We start from the raw sequence: 14176 nt of genomic DNA on the forward strand, positions 1-14176 counted from the left end.
GGGGGGGTCAGAGGTGTAGAAGGGGCGGGGGTGGAGGTTGGAGGGGCGGGTGCGCGCTGCGGCTGGTGCGGCTGGGAGGGCGCTGTTGGGGGAGAGGGAGCGGAGGAGGGTGAGGGCCCGGTACAGGAGGTTGCAGTGGCATGGGGTTGTGAACGGGGTGACTGGGTTGGTGGCCGGGATGGCGAGCATGATGACGGCGAGGATGTGGTGGGGGTATGTGGTTTTGGTTCCGTGTGTGGTGGTGGTGATTGCGGGGAATTGGTTCTGGAGGGTGAGGTTGGGGTATGACCGCCTTGTATGCACTCAGAGTCCCAGGAAGGTGGATGGGGAGAAGGAGGATGGGGACGGAGGAGAGGTGGTGTGTGAGTTGAAAAAGACCCTAGATCTGCAGGAGAGATTGCCTGAGCTGGTTGGCAACGGGCCGCTGGATTCGCTGATGGGGTTCATTGTGCGGAATGAAATGTTTGACTCGTTTTGCGAGTGGTTGGGCAGAAGATGGAAGGATCATCATCTGTTCATGGTTGATACATCTACTAAAGACATTGGTGTTGCACCGAGAGATTTCATGGCAGGGTCGGCAAGGGAGCAAGCCCGAATGCTGGATGAGTGTCGGCGCTTTCTACAAGGCGACGGGATGAGGATTCTCGTACATCGCGAGCGATATCTGCTGGAGTTGGTCGGGGAGATTATCTGGACTCATACTCGATCATAGACGAAACTGGCAGGCCAGTCCATATACATATAGACATAATCTACCCAAGGATGCTAGAAACTAAACAAGCCGCTCCGTCGCTTGCCATACGGATACACCACCAACGCAGCCAGAAACAGTCCAACCGTAATGCCAATCGCCACCTGTACCATCCCGACCGCCAGCGTCCACACAGACGAATTGGTGGACAGTCCCGCCCCCGGCTGTTGGGACCCCGAGGGGGTGCTAATATTGTGCCGAATCTGATCGGCCGACGCTACGCCGGTGATCAGCGACCCGGACGCTGCCAGCCCCGAGGGAACCAGCACAAAGATAGCGGGGAGGATGGCCGTGGCCGCGTGTCCGTGCCACAGCCGACTGTACAGATTGCCCATGATGCCAATGGTGAACGCGCCCACGGTGTTGGCGACTTGCGAGTTGGACCCCAGCCTCTTCGTGCTAAAGTAATTGGTGATGTACCCGGACATGGCGATTGTCGACATCACGGGTAACTGTTTCCACTTGCCCTGGTTGATGATGAGCAGCCAAACGGTCATGAGAGCCACGAAGGGGAACCGCTGCACGTATTGGTTTTTGAAGGCCCCGGCTTTGGGACAATTAATGTCGGATACCGCGGCACCATCCATCAGTCCGTAGATGGTCGTCCCTACCGTGATGCCGTATCCAAGGAACAAGGAGTAGATGATCGCGTAAACTATTCGGATCGACCCCGCAATGATCTGATGAGACTGCAGCTCGAGACTGCTGCACAGCACCAGGAAGCCGGGCAGGATAAGCGCAATGGAGGATTGGGCGATGGCGGAGAAACAGAAGAGATACTGCCGCTTGCCGTCAATGACGGCCTTTGGAATGCTACCAAAGGCCCGGGCCAGAAACGAGGTCAGCACCGTGGCCGTCACCTCAAAGACATTCGAATAGAGCGCCGAGCTAGGTGCGAGCACTTGTTGCATGAGCCCGAGCAGACAGCCGTTGAAGAAGATGATGGGCATGTCGATCGGCCGAGCATTGAACGCAAACGGTCCCACAGTCGCAGACGCCAATCCGTACACCAGCACAACGATCCACTTGTTGAACCGCGGCGGCTTCTTTTCGATCTCCTCCAGTTCCTGGATGGCCTCTTCCACCCCGATCACGTCATGCACTACATTCTTGTAGATTCGATGAGTGTTGGCCAACTTTTGCAAGTTAATCCCCTGAGCCACCCGAACCAGCTTCACCTCGGTCGTCCTCGTCGACGGATCGTCAAATGACATGATCATGCACCCGGGAAAATACAGATATTGACTGTCCACCTCGAGAACCTTGGCCGTCATCTGCATGTACTCTTCGAGCCGATGCGTCGGGGCGCCCCACGACATCAGCGCTTTGCACAGCTGCATAATGTACCGCTGGCGCGCAATGATCTCCGCGATTTGCACCGTCACCTGGATTTCGTCCTCCAGCCGCAACCCCCTTTGGGGCTGCTGTCCACCACGGCGCTTCGACGCGGCGGAAAGGATCTCGCTAGACACAGGAGTGCTCGCGCCACTCAGGCTGCCCGAAGCGCCAACCAGGGTCGACGTCGACCGGTTCTGCGGTCTATTCTTGTACCACTTTAACTTTTCCTTCTTCGGAGTTGTGGTCCCCGAGGTCCCGGGCTCAGAGGTCATGCTCGGCGATCGTTGTCCACCTCCTTGTTGCAGGCCGCCATTCAGTTTCATCAGCTGCGACAGAACACCCCCACCACCGGCTCGATACCGCAGACCCGATTCAAGTCCATAGTCGTTCTGGCCGCCCTGCAAATTGGTGCCGGTGTGTGGGTATGGCTTCCCCTGCGCACTGCGCCGATTACCGGACTGGTCCTGCGTCAGCTCACGCACCAGGCGGTGCGCTTCAGATGTGGATGTGGCTTGATTTGCCTTCTTTTCCTCGTGAGTCTTGTCCTTGTTGTCAGTCACATCTCCCAGAGGCGCCGCGCCGCCTGATGCCCATTCGGCATGGTAGACACCGGGTTGTAGGTTATCCCCACCTGGTTCAGGGCGTCCCAGCCGATCACTCCACCGGGACAACTTGCCGTGCACCGTGTCCCGCAGCCATCGGAGTTTGTCCTTGGCTGTGCGACCGACATCGCCGACGGCTTCTGCTGCCCGAGTGCTTGCTGGCTTCTCCTCAACAGAGGTCTTTTCCGCTCGCTGAAGGTCTTCTCCCGTTGTCCGCTCGCGAAGAGGAGTTTCTGTGATGTCTAGCGATCCATGGACGTAGGGCGTGGAAATGAGATGTGGCTGATCCTCGCGTTGCGCTCGGTCACGCTCACTCTTTTCCTTTTCTCGAATAGAGCTTTCATCTTCACTGCTTTCGGGACTAGCGTAGTCGACACTGAGAGCGGACCGGAAGCGAACCCGCTGTCTCCTCTGTGATGCTTCTCCATTTGTCGGGGTGGTCTCTATAGTGGGAATTTCTCGGCCGTCTTCATCCTTGCTCGGCTGTTCAGGCGACCGTGGACTTCCTGGCGGAGCCGGTGGTGAACCTTGACTTTCAGAGCTGCCGGAGTCTTCGATTGTTCCTGGATCGGATGAACTCTGATAGGTTATGGACGAACTCTCACTCTCGCGCCTGGAGTCAGACATATGGCAACCTCAGGATGACAAGCCTTGATTGGATACGTCTACCTATTGTTAGAGAGCGCCGGAAAGTCACGGCTGTGTACGTACCCTGACAGGAAGTAAGGAACACCTAAGGGTACATACGAACAATGTAGCTTGATCTGTTGTGTCGTACTCAGAGTAGCAGAGGCAACGAAGAGGAGATTCCACGAAAGCCAGCTCAAGGAAGAAAGATGACACTGTTCGCCATGGGTGTGGCTAATCGGAAAAGCAGAGCTACAATTTCATTCAAGTCACCTGTGACTTCACCTATCCATGGCGTTGGCCACACCAGCTCCGTCTGCCCGACGTCATGGACCAATGGGCCACATCACATGTCAGAAAATGAGGCAACAGTCGTTATTTGTGTTTCGCAAGTGAGTAGACCTTCATCGAGCAACGGATAAGAACTATCATGGCTATTGTTAGAGTGATTGTCTTCCGAGCTGTTGTTGGCCTACTTTTGAAGGAGTGGGCTTGCATCGAGTGACAACCTGAAGAGCATTAATCGAGCTGCGCGAGAACATAATCTCGAATCATATTTGACTTTGGTAGCCTTTTGACGTTGTTGCGTGGATGTCAGCCCCAACAACGGAGGAGATTCCCGAGCCCGCGAACGAACCATGGTCGACTACAGACTGCCAGGTTGCTTCGTCAAAGACACGTATCATGCTCCTAAGCGATAGCCGAATGTCAGCAATGAACAACTGTGCCATCCCTAGACAAGACATGGAAAGCACACTGCAGAGAAATCATGCCATTTTGTGCAGTATCATGCAGAAGAAGTGATGACTTCTAACTTCAGACCAGGTTAAGCATCACGATTCGGCTGAGACTTAGACCAGCTGAAGAATCAAAGGCCGATCCCCGAACTGGTAGGCGTCTGCGAGATGAGGCTGAGTTGATCGATCTGCAGATCAAGCGATCGGATTATTTAATTCTTGTGCTGATCACCTTTCGGTCTTCAGTTCGTGTTGAGAAGGCAATACTATTTGTATATTGACTCCGAATGCCCTACTCCACGAGGTGAGTTGATTCAGGAACTGGAGGCTATTCGATCTTAAAATCTCTCGAGGGTCAGGTCGGCAACGATATCGTCGTCTGTGGGAGGCATTGATCCGGAACCTGAAGAATCAGGCACTCATCAGGCACTCTGACCAATGTTCCCTGCCCCTGACGGATATACGTTGGTCCGAGAAAGCGAAATATTCTTACTGTATTTACATGTCAAGTCCTCAGAAACTAGACCTCTACATGGTATTACGTTGTAAGCCCCTCATGATACCTAGGATGCAGGTACCAATTCCATCATCAAGTCTGCAATCTTTTTAAACAATCCATCTGATTCTGTTCAATAATCAACCTGATGCAGGGGCGTCTCCCTCTGCCGTCTGCTGGCCAGAATGATTGGGTTATCTTAGCTATCCACAAACACCACTTCCCTGATCGGGAAGCACCCTCATCTGTAGGCGTCTCAAATCGGGGCCAATTCGGCGCCGTCTCACTATATTGCCCTAGCACTGACGATCACCTTTCTCTCTTAGGAAACTCCTATCTCTCCTTGTCGCAGATGGGGTGTAACCCTGTCATATTCAGGCCCGGTCTTTCTTCGCGATGTTTATTCCGCTTCGTGATAACCGAATCCTTCTAGCTTCATGCAGGAATCAACACTCTTTGCTCGTGGGGCTGCGAAACGATGTAGCTAGAGATGGAGGGTTATATATGAGCGATGTGCCGTCTTCTCGAATTGGCAGTAAGACCATAATTCCTTCATTCATTCATCTGTTTTCGCCTACAGTCACTCATTAGCTTGCTTAGCATGCGTGGTCTCCTCTCATTGACCACGCTGGCCAGCATGCTGGCTATGGCCTCATCTGCAGCCATCGGGGCTCGTGCTCCTTCCTGCACCGGTCCTGTCAAGAGCTCTCCAACTACGTATTGGCTCGCTGAACAGGACCACACCGGAAATCCCCGCGGATATGCCCCCAACGCGGGAGGGAACTACAACTACCCCGTCTGGCGTAATGTTCTGGACTACTCTGCCAAAAATGACGGCTCCGGCGACCAGACTGCCAGCTTGCAAAACGCCATCAACGACAATGGCAGCGGTGGTAGCCGTGAGAGCTCCGGTGTCACTAGGTACCCAGCTCAGGTCTATCTTCCGAGTGGTACCTACCAGCTGGGGAGCACACTCAACCTCCGGGTTGGCACGCTCATTGTCGGAGACCCAATCAACCCGCCTGTGATTAAGGCGGCGGCCGGTTTCAACGGCGACACGCTCGTGAATGGATACGACTCCAAGAATGGTCCCCCAGAGACCAGCTTCATGACGCTCATGAAAAACGTGGTGTTGGACACGACTGCTCTCCGACCTGATACTCAGATTACGGCTCTGCAGTGGGGTGTGGCGCAGGGTTCGGGTCTGACCAACGTCAAAATCATCATGCCTAATTATTCCACCGGTCATACTGGTATTCACGTCCAGGCGGGGTCTACTATCGCGATAACCGATGTGGTTCGTCCTCCATCTTGGGTGCAATGAATGTTCCATCCAGCTGACGATTATAGGAAATCAATGGAGGTGTCGTTGGTATCGACAACTCCAATCAGCAGGTCAATTTCAAGAATATCCACTTCAACGGCTGTACAACCGCCTTCAAAGCGTCTGGTGGACACACTGCTCTGCTTCAAGGCGCTACTTTCGAGAACTGCGGAGTGGGCATTGACATGACCAGCAACGGACTCGGAAGCTTGGTTCTGCTAGACTCAACCTCTGTCAACTCTGGGCCTACGATCAAGTTCCACGACTCGTCCAATGATGGTGGCAAGCGCAATAGCCAGATATTGATCGAGAACTTGTCCCACGACAATGGAAACGCCATTGCCGAAGACAGCAACGGCAACGTCAAACTGGCCAGCACCTCTCATGTCGACACCTGGGTCTGGGGCAACGTCACTCCAGGCCAATACGAGACGGGAACCAGCTTCAACACCAGGCGTCCCGACGTGCTGCTGTCCGAGGGCAAGTTCTTTATGAAAGCCCAGCCGACCTATGCCGAGTACGCCAGTGACCAGATCGTCAACGTCAAGGCTGTCGCAGGCCACGACGTCAAGGGCGATGGATACACCGACGACTCTGCTTCCCTCAACGCCATTCTGGCCGATAATGCGGCCAACTGTAAGATCAGCTACTTCCCATACGGTGTGTACATTGTCAAGGACACGCTGGTCATTCCGCCGGGCTCTCGGATCGTCGGAGAGGCTTGGTCGGTGATTTCCGGCGCGGGCGACGCCTTCAAGGATGCCAGCAACCCGAAGGCTGTTGTCCAGATCGGCAACCCGGGCGAGGTGGGCGTTGCAGAAATCCAGGATATGCGGTTCAGCGTGTGGGAGGTCCTCCCGGGAGCCAAGATTGTCGAAGTCAATATGGCCGGCAGCGCTCCGGGCGATGTGGGCCTGTGGAACACGATTGTCACTGTCGGCGGCACAGCCGAGACGAGCGTCTCGACCAGGTGCACGAACCAGGACACCTCCCAGTGCATGGCGGCCTACATGGTGATGCACCTGACCGAGAGCTCGTCGGCCTACATCGAGAACTTCTGGGGCTGGACGGCGGATCACAACCTGGACGGCGGGTCGGGGTACACTGTCATCTCGACAGGCCGCGGGGTGCTGGTCGAGTCGACCAAGGGGACATGGCTGACGGGCACTGGCTCTGAGCACCACTGGTTATATAACTACAATTTCCACAACGCGCAAAATGTGTATGCAGGTCTACTCCAGTCCGAGAGTCCCTACATGCAGGGCAGCGGTGCGACTCAGACGGCGCCCGCGCCCTGGACGGCGGACTCTGCGGTTGGTGATCCGGACTTCTCCTGGTGCGACGGCGGCGACCAGAAGTGCCGAACGGCGCTGGCGACCAACATCGACGGCGGCAAGGACGTGCTGCTGTATAATTCTGCGGCGTGGGCATTCTTCGACGGCGAGTGGTACGGCGATTACGGCACCCAGTGCAGTGGAAATTGCCAGAGCAACATGATGCGGGTGAGCAACAACCCGGAGAACCTGGTGTGGTACTCGATCAACACGCGCAAGACAGACGTGATGGTGTTGGATGGACAGTCGAATCCGACCGAGTATAATCACCCGGGAGGATGGGAGGCCATCATTCAAGCTTACCGGCAATTTGCTGCCTAAGTCGCCCCTCTGGAACTTCCTGTATCTAGTCTGCGAGTACATAGTCTTCTTCTAAATGTAGTAACATTTCACTTTCACTCGAGCCATAAATCGATGCATCACCGCCACATTGTGGCGCTCCTTGCCACACCTCGGCCAGTCCTGCCCTTGTACTCGGAGAAAACCGAGTAACCTAATTACCCCAGTACCCCGACATCGTCATTGGCACTTTGAACTATTCTACCTCTGGCAAAAATATTCGATAAGACTCTATATCTAATCCATGATGCTATGCAGATGCATCACAATCCAGGAAATCCCAGCCAGCAACGTCATCACTCTTGGCATCGCAGGCAGCACAATATCATTTTGCAAGTGTTACAAAAACCATTGGCGGTATGGTTACTATCCTGTCTCACTAAGCTGACGATCTATGGATCTTCTGTCTCAAGAACCATTCATATTGCTTTCTTTCCCCTTAATTCCCAGGCCCCCCACAGAGCTATTCCTGGTGTGGTCAAACGACGCGTAGTGGATCTGTGGCTTTCGATTCTGGAAAATACCAGTCGTACAGCCCTGCTGCGCTCATTAATCAAAGCAAACTTGGAGACAAGACACTAAGCGGTCGAAAGATCAATTATGATGTATTCGGTCTAAGCTGACTGTGCCAATTGCATCTAGCCCAGCTTGCTGTGCACATCATCACCATCAATTTTATGATACAGGAATTGTCCAACAGCCTGACACAGCAGTGGACCCGCCAAGGATGATTGACGATTGAGGATGTTGTGATTGGCACATCCTCGTCCGGTCGACCCGTGGGAGTCGTCATTCGATGATTTCCAGTCAAACGTCAAACAAGGTACTGTGGATGGGTTTGGAATATTGTGATCTGTGTATGGAGTCCTCGGAGTCCGCAAGTGTAAGTGTACGCAGCATCATCGCCACGCAGGCCCTGAACTGCGCCTTGGAGGTGGAGCCCCCGACCCAGTCCCTGAACGCCTGACTGGGAGCTATTTATGGCGTCGTTGTTGGCAGTGTAACAACCGGATATAAAGCCTTGATCTTTCTCGCTGCTTTCCGCACCCTTCATCTCATCCACTGCAACTACATTACCCTCCCACCCTCAACACCCAAACTCAAATCAACGAACAAGACAAGACAAGACAAGACAAGTCCACCGCCAAAATGCAACTCGTCCACCTCACAACCGCCCTCCTCCTGGCCACCTCCGCCTACGCCCAGGACAACAACAACAACGCAGTCGACTCGCTCGTCTCCGCAGCCCAGAACATCGCCTCGGACGGCCAAAACGTCGCCTCCAACGTCGTCGCCGACGCGACCTCCATCGCCTCCGCCTTCCAAACCGGCGGCGCAGCGGCCGTCTCCTCCCTCACCTCGGAAGCCGGCTCCGCCGCCTCAAACGTCCAGTCCTGGGCTACCTCCGTCGCATCGGACGCCGAGTCCCGCGCCTCCGACGCAGCGAGCAAGGCCTCCTCCGCCTGGAGCGACTACCTGACCACCCTGACCGGCACGAACGGGACCCCCACGGCTACCGAGACCCGCTCCGCGAGTGAGACCGGCAGCACCAGCAGCACCAGCAGCAGCAGCACCACTGCTACCATGACCATGACTACGACTTCGACGTCGGGGTCGATGACGACCACCATGACGAGCACGAGCACCAGTACCGGGGTGGCGGGATCGTCGTCCACGTCTCAGGGGGCGGGTGCGCAGGCGACGCCTTTCCTTGGCGCCGGGATTGCTGGTGTGGCCGGTGTGCTTGGTGTTATGGCTGCCCTGTAGATGGATTTAAAATGATTGAGCTGGGCTATCTTTCTGAAATGATTGGGAATGGGGTGGGGATTGATTTGGTTTCTTACTTTCCCTTGATTACGACGCTTCATGTCTATAATACCTGGTGGTTGCAACCTGTACATGTACCTCTGAATGATGATTATTAAACCAATATGACTAGCATCTGACATTCCCATATACACAAACCTTCTATCGGTTAGTTTGATTCCTGCATATACACAAACCATTCTATCGGTTAGTTGGACTCCTGCTTTTCCGGCTGAGATGAGACAACCTCCGATGAATCAATGGTCATCTTGGGTCCCGTGTACCATTTCCGCGCAAACAGGAAATAATACGTCATGCACGCAATCCACACGAAGCCATTGATCGCGATCGTGTAGTTCATAGTCGATGCTGGACAGGTCAGCAGTAATCCGTAAAACAGGCGCCAGAGACCTACCAGTTGGATTCGGCCCTCCGCTGGGGAACATGGACAAAATCAGCCCAAACACCAACCACACAGTGGCCACAATGGCAATCGGCCGGCTCAGTGCTCCCGTGTAGAACTCGCCCGGCCGGAACCGCGTCTTGCTCCAGATCACCCGGCATAGAATCGGTGTTCCCCAGGCAACGTAGTTGCTCGCCACAAAAAGTGAGAACAAGGCATTGGCCGCGATCGAGTTGATCAGGCACAGCAGTCCAAAGATAATGCAAACGACGACCAGCCCGACGATCGCTCGCACCGGCTGGTAGCGGATGCGTTTGCTGACATGGCGGAAGTAGCCGGAGAAGGGGAGGGCCCCATCCCGGGAGAATGCCCATGCTTGGCGGGACGCAGCCACAATCTAGTTGGTCGATTCAGTACAGCCTACTTTCGCAGAGCCAGTCGCAGGAGTCTTACCAAGCTCAGTCCGACCAGAAATTGAATGACAATCAAAACACCCGTAAAGCCGAGTGCTCCTCTTTTGCCGAGAGCGTCATAGTAGATCTGGGGCCGTTAGTCTGCCGCCGGATACGTCCCGAAGATGACTTACCTGCGCCATAGGCTGTCCAAACTTTGTGCCCATCGTCGCACTGACATCCGGGTTCATCGAAGCGGCAATCACGGACAAGACCAGGAATCCCAGGAAAGTGGCGCAGCCCGAGGACCACAGGATCCCGAGAGGCACAGCTTTGGCAGCATGCAGCGCTTCCTCGCTCATATGCACGCATGAGTCAAAAAACCCGATAGACCAGATCGGTGCCAGGAACGACAGAATAAAAGCCCAGCCCGTCGGCCACGTCGTGAGGTTCTCAACATCCCCAAATACAAACGAGCCCGAGTTGAGGGACCCGCCTCGGCTGATCTTGCCGACAGGAAGAGCTACCACAGTTGCCACTATCATCGCAACGTTGACAAATATCGAAAACGTTTGGATCTTGGGCATGATAGGCCCGGCGAACACCGCGCAGACGGCGTGCACGAGAATCACGCCGACATAAACACCGTAGATGACCCCGTTGGATGCGGACCAATCTCCGTCACGCGAGATCGAGATACACGCGAGCAGTAACAGCGAGAGTGTGTCTGTCGACCTGTGAGCTATGCCTAGTTATTGAGCGGTGGACATACAGTCGACCGAGCACATCCCTCCAATCAATCCAAGGGTGTTGCTGTATCCGACCAAGAAGCTCAACGCGTTCTTGTACTTGTCGCCCGCAAAGTAATGTGTCCACCAGTATAAACCTCCGGCCGTAGGCATCGCGGACGCCATATCCGCCTGCTGTCATTAATATTGTGCGCAATCGAGGACATCAGGGGCATACCATCGCAAGACCGACAAAGAAGATGAGTATACTCGCGGTAAACCATCCCTATCAACTTCATTAGTCGCGTATCCAAAAATCCAGCGGAGTTAACGAACCCAAACCATCCCAACAGGCCCAGCTGGAAGTGAAAACGCGATCGTGGATGCGATCGAGGGAACTAAGCCCATGATACTGAACGCAACCGCAAAAATTTCTAGAGTCGAATACTGTCGTCGCAACTCCTGTTTGTACCCCAATTCGGCTGTTATACTTAGTATGCTGCGCGTCTGAAGCCAAAGACTGCCACTTACCCAGGAGCTGCGTGTCATCCACCACATTTCGATGGGCGCCATGTTCAGCGCCTGTGGCATCAACGGTCGTTTGCGAGCGCATCTTCGCGGGCATCTTCACGTCGAAGCAGTCTCAAATGACTGCAGAAACGATGGATATCAAGCTGATGTTGAGAACGAAGATTGAAGCCAATTCTCGCTGAAGTCTGGAAGAGGTCGACCCAGCGGGGACGATGAGTTATCTGCACCGGCTCGGACCAGGGAACAGTTATCCGCGCACTAGACCGACAGGTGTGAGCACTTGCAAAGTCAAAATGCTCGTCCGTAGAGGACATTGGACGTGGAAGTTGGACGGTGGAAAACAGGGGGTATCTAGGAATGGATTGGCGTTCAGAAAGCGGGAGATGATCGTCGCGGACCATTCAGACAACGATATGGGGTCTTGATTAGTGACTCCACATCTTCTGGGCCGACGAATCGACCGGCTAGCCGTGAAACCATGTATTATGGCAACTTTCAGACTTTGCGTTTTCGTGGCCCCTGATCGGTCATCCACCGAATTCCCCAGAATGATAAGCTGAGTGAACCTTCGATGTTACTCTGAATCATTCGCCACACCGTTAAGTGTATCGTGGTTCCACGGACCTGGAAAATCTCGAGTTCGTCGCACGGTTGGGTAGGATCAGGGTTGAACCGATGCGCCAATTCCATGGGCATGGTCTTGGCCTGGCCGGCGTCGTCGGAAAATTGGAGGGTGTGGTCTTTGGGCTAAGGCGAGGATTCTGGTTAGCACGTTCTGTGTCCGTAATGCACTTCATAGTGGTGACGCTGTGGAGAAGACATGGTCAATTCACCTGATTTTATTGATTGATTGATCGCCTACTCTTCGCTAGGCCTGAGTGAATCCCTCTAGTGTACTCCGTAGCCCCTGAGTACAAGTCAATGGTGCAATGTATCCGTATTTGCTTGCGGATTACCAGGATGCACCCCCAGTTTCATATCTGAAATGACCAAGTCTTCCCAGAAAATAAGGGACGGAGCAGGATGGCTGTAAGCCTGTAAAATGTACGGAGCAGATGAATAATGATGCTCGTGTTTTTCTCCAACGTTCGTGGGTCAGTGGAGCCCGCGATCTGAGCTTGCTCATCGATTGTGGATTGTGGCCCAGTGAGTGTGGATTGTGGATTGTGGGCGTGTGCGGACGAGTGTCGGCCGGCTTGGTCGTGTCCCTCAAGTCAAGACCGACACGAAGTGTACAATACAAATTGTACAGATTGATTAATTGATAATAGCAAGAGATACATCGCTGGATACCAATGCTTTACTTACAAATATGAATAGTCGAACGTACCACCACCTCTACTGACTGGGACTGAGCCTTCGTCTAGCATACTATTACTGCCACTTCTGACCGCTTTGGTGGGTTTAGACTGGCCAAAACATTCTGCTCCACACCCAAATACAAATATCACACCTTGCCTGTTTCTCTTGCTGTTGGGTATGCCTCTCATGTGTTCAAGGTGAACTACCTTGCATCACTGTGTGATTCATTCGTCGACCTACAACCCACCGATTAAACCTGTTCCGCTGCGTTGGCTGGTCCACTATGTTGATTTCCACCATGGGGCGAATGGGTTCGTCCGCCAACGGTCGAATCCGAAAAGGCTCTTGAGCTTCTGCCATTTTCGTCGAGCGATCCATGTCCAAGCTTAGCCTCCCACTCGTTGAAGTCCTGCCCCGGGTTGACGGACTCGTATCTGAACATCCTGAGGAAGGTGTAGAATCCACAGGCCAGAAGAGAACCGAGGAATGGTCCGACCCAGTAGATCCAGTGATAGCCAGGGAAGCTTCGGTTGATCACGTCTGGGCCGAGTGAGCGAGCGGGATTCAGCGAGCCTCCGGTATAGTAGTCACCTATTGTCATCAGCCTCAGCATCGCAGATGGGTCTTGGGAAATCCACGTACCAACCATTTCCGTGACGAAGAAAGTGAGACCGATTCCGACCGGCGCAAGGAAAGTGGACTTGTGCTTCACGACGGCCAGCATGATGATGACGAACACCAGTTGGGCGGTGAGAAACATCTCGATGAACAGGCCCTGAGAGATGGATGCACCTCCACCCAGTCGAGTTCCGACGTTGAGGGCACCCGGGAACAGAGCGCTGACAACGCCTGCCGCAGCAATGCCGGCTACAATCTGTGCACCGAAGACGAAGACGCCTCGAATGGGCGGCATGCCTCCGACCAGGCATAGTGCCAACGAGACCTGTCCTGTTAGTAGCTGAGCTGCACTGTTGTACGGTTGTTCAGACTTACCACAGGGTTGAATAGACCTCCCGTCACCCGATAAAAAGCCCAGATGTTGACTGTCAAGGAGAACCCGAAACATAGGGAGGAATATAGAAGGTTAGAGGTGTTGGGAGGGGCACCGTCAACCGGCTTGGGAGTGTTGGCGACCTGAGTTCCCGCAAAAGAGAAGAACAAGAAGAGGAACGTGCCGACAAACTCTCCTGTCACAGCAATGACATTATTTCGAGCACTGTCCGCCAGACCCAGCATGGGAAGCTGACTCTGGCTGGTTCTGACGACACGCCGCTCGTCTCCATTACGTCTACCGAACAGCACCATTGTATCTTGACTTTGATGTGATGAAAGATACAGTACGGATTTCTAGGGTAATGGGACAAAATGACTGAGCAATCAAGAGCTAATGTATCTCTCGCATTCTCTTATATGCTAGGCAGGATATATTCTAGCTTTGTTGTAGTAGACGTCACGACCTGTGGAAA

General features: G+C 54.0%; 6 protein-coding genes across 6 annotated transcripts; 3 read left to right on the forward strand and 3 right to left on the reverse strand.

The window, feature by feature from the left end:
- Positions 1-307: 307 nt before the first annotated feature.
- On the forward strand, positions 308-712 carry CDV56_100097 (uncharacterized protein; the record flags this gene model as incomplete). The annotated part of the gene is made up of 1 exon (XM_026753716.1): positions 308-712. A coding segment is annotated over one exon (405 nt), but the record flags the coding sequence as incomplete, so codon positions are not given.
- Positions 713-765: 53 nt separating this feature from the next.
- Positions 766-3318, reverse strand: CDV56_100251 (threonine/serine exporter family protein; the record flags this gene model as incomplete). The annotated part of the gene is made up of 1 exon (XM_026753870.1): positions 766-3318. One exon carries the CDS (start codon positions 3316-3318, stop codon positions 766-768), a length of 2553 nt encoding a protein of 850 aa, XP_026611926.1.
- A 1834-nt stretch (positions 3319-5152) lies between these two features.
- CDV56_100986 (glycoside hydrolase family 55 protein) lies at positions 5153-7530 on the forward strand (the record flags this gene model as incomplete). Its single annotated transcript, XM_026754605.1, has 2 exons — positions 5153-5848; positions 5902-7530. 2 exons carry the CDS (start codon positions 5153-5155, stop codon positions 7528-7530), a joined length of 2325 nt encoding a protein of 774 aa, XP_026611927.1.
- Positions 7531-8697: 1167 nt separating this feature from the next.
- CDV56_101533 (putative GPI anchored protein) lies at positions 8698-9315 on the forward strand (the record flags this gene model as incomplete). The annotated part of the gene is made up of 1 exon (XM_026755152.1): positions 8698-9315. One exon carries the CDS (start codon positions 8698-8700, stop codon positions 9313-9315), a length of 618 nt encoding a protein of 205 aa, XP_026611928.1.
- Positions 9316-9562: 247 nt separating this feature from the next.
- On the reverse strand, positions 9563-11502 carry CDV56_101649 (putative GABA permease (Uga4); the record flags this gene model as incomplete). The annotated part of the gene is made up of 8 exons (XM_026755268.1): positions 9563-9723; positions 9770-10154; positions 10211-10297; positions 10344-10876; positions 10922-11069; positions 11116-11163; positions 11214-11359; positions 11409-11502. 8 exons carry the CDS (start codon positions 11500-11502, stop codon positions 9563-9565), a joined length of 1602 nt encoding a protein of 533 aa, XP_026611929.1.
- A 1458-nt stretch (positions 11503-12960) lies between these two features.
- Positions 12961-14015, reverse strand: CDV56_102108 (aquaporin; the record flags this gene model as incomplete). Its single annotated transcript, XM_026755727.1, has 3 exons — positions 12961-13301; positions 13353-13653; positions 13704-14015. 3 exons carry the CDS (start codon positions 14013-14015, stop codon positions 12961-12963), a joined length of 954 nt encoding a protein of 317 aa, XP_026611930.1.
- Between the last annotated feature and the right edge of the window lie 161 nt (positions 14016-14176).

The sequence above is a fragment of the Aspergillus thermomutatus genome (genome assembly GCF_002237265.1).
Source record: "Aspergillus thermomutatus strain HMR AF 39 chromosome Unknown NODE_197, whole genome shotgun sequence".
NCBI classification, from domain to species: Eukaryota; Fungi; Ascomycota; class Eurotiomycetes; order Eurotiales; family Aspergillaceae; genus Aspergillus; species Aspergillus thermomutatus.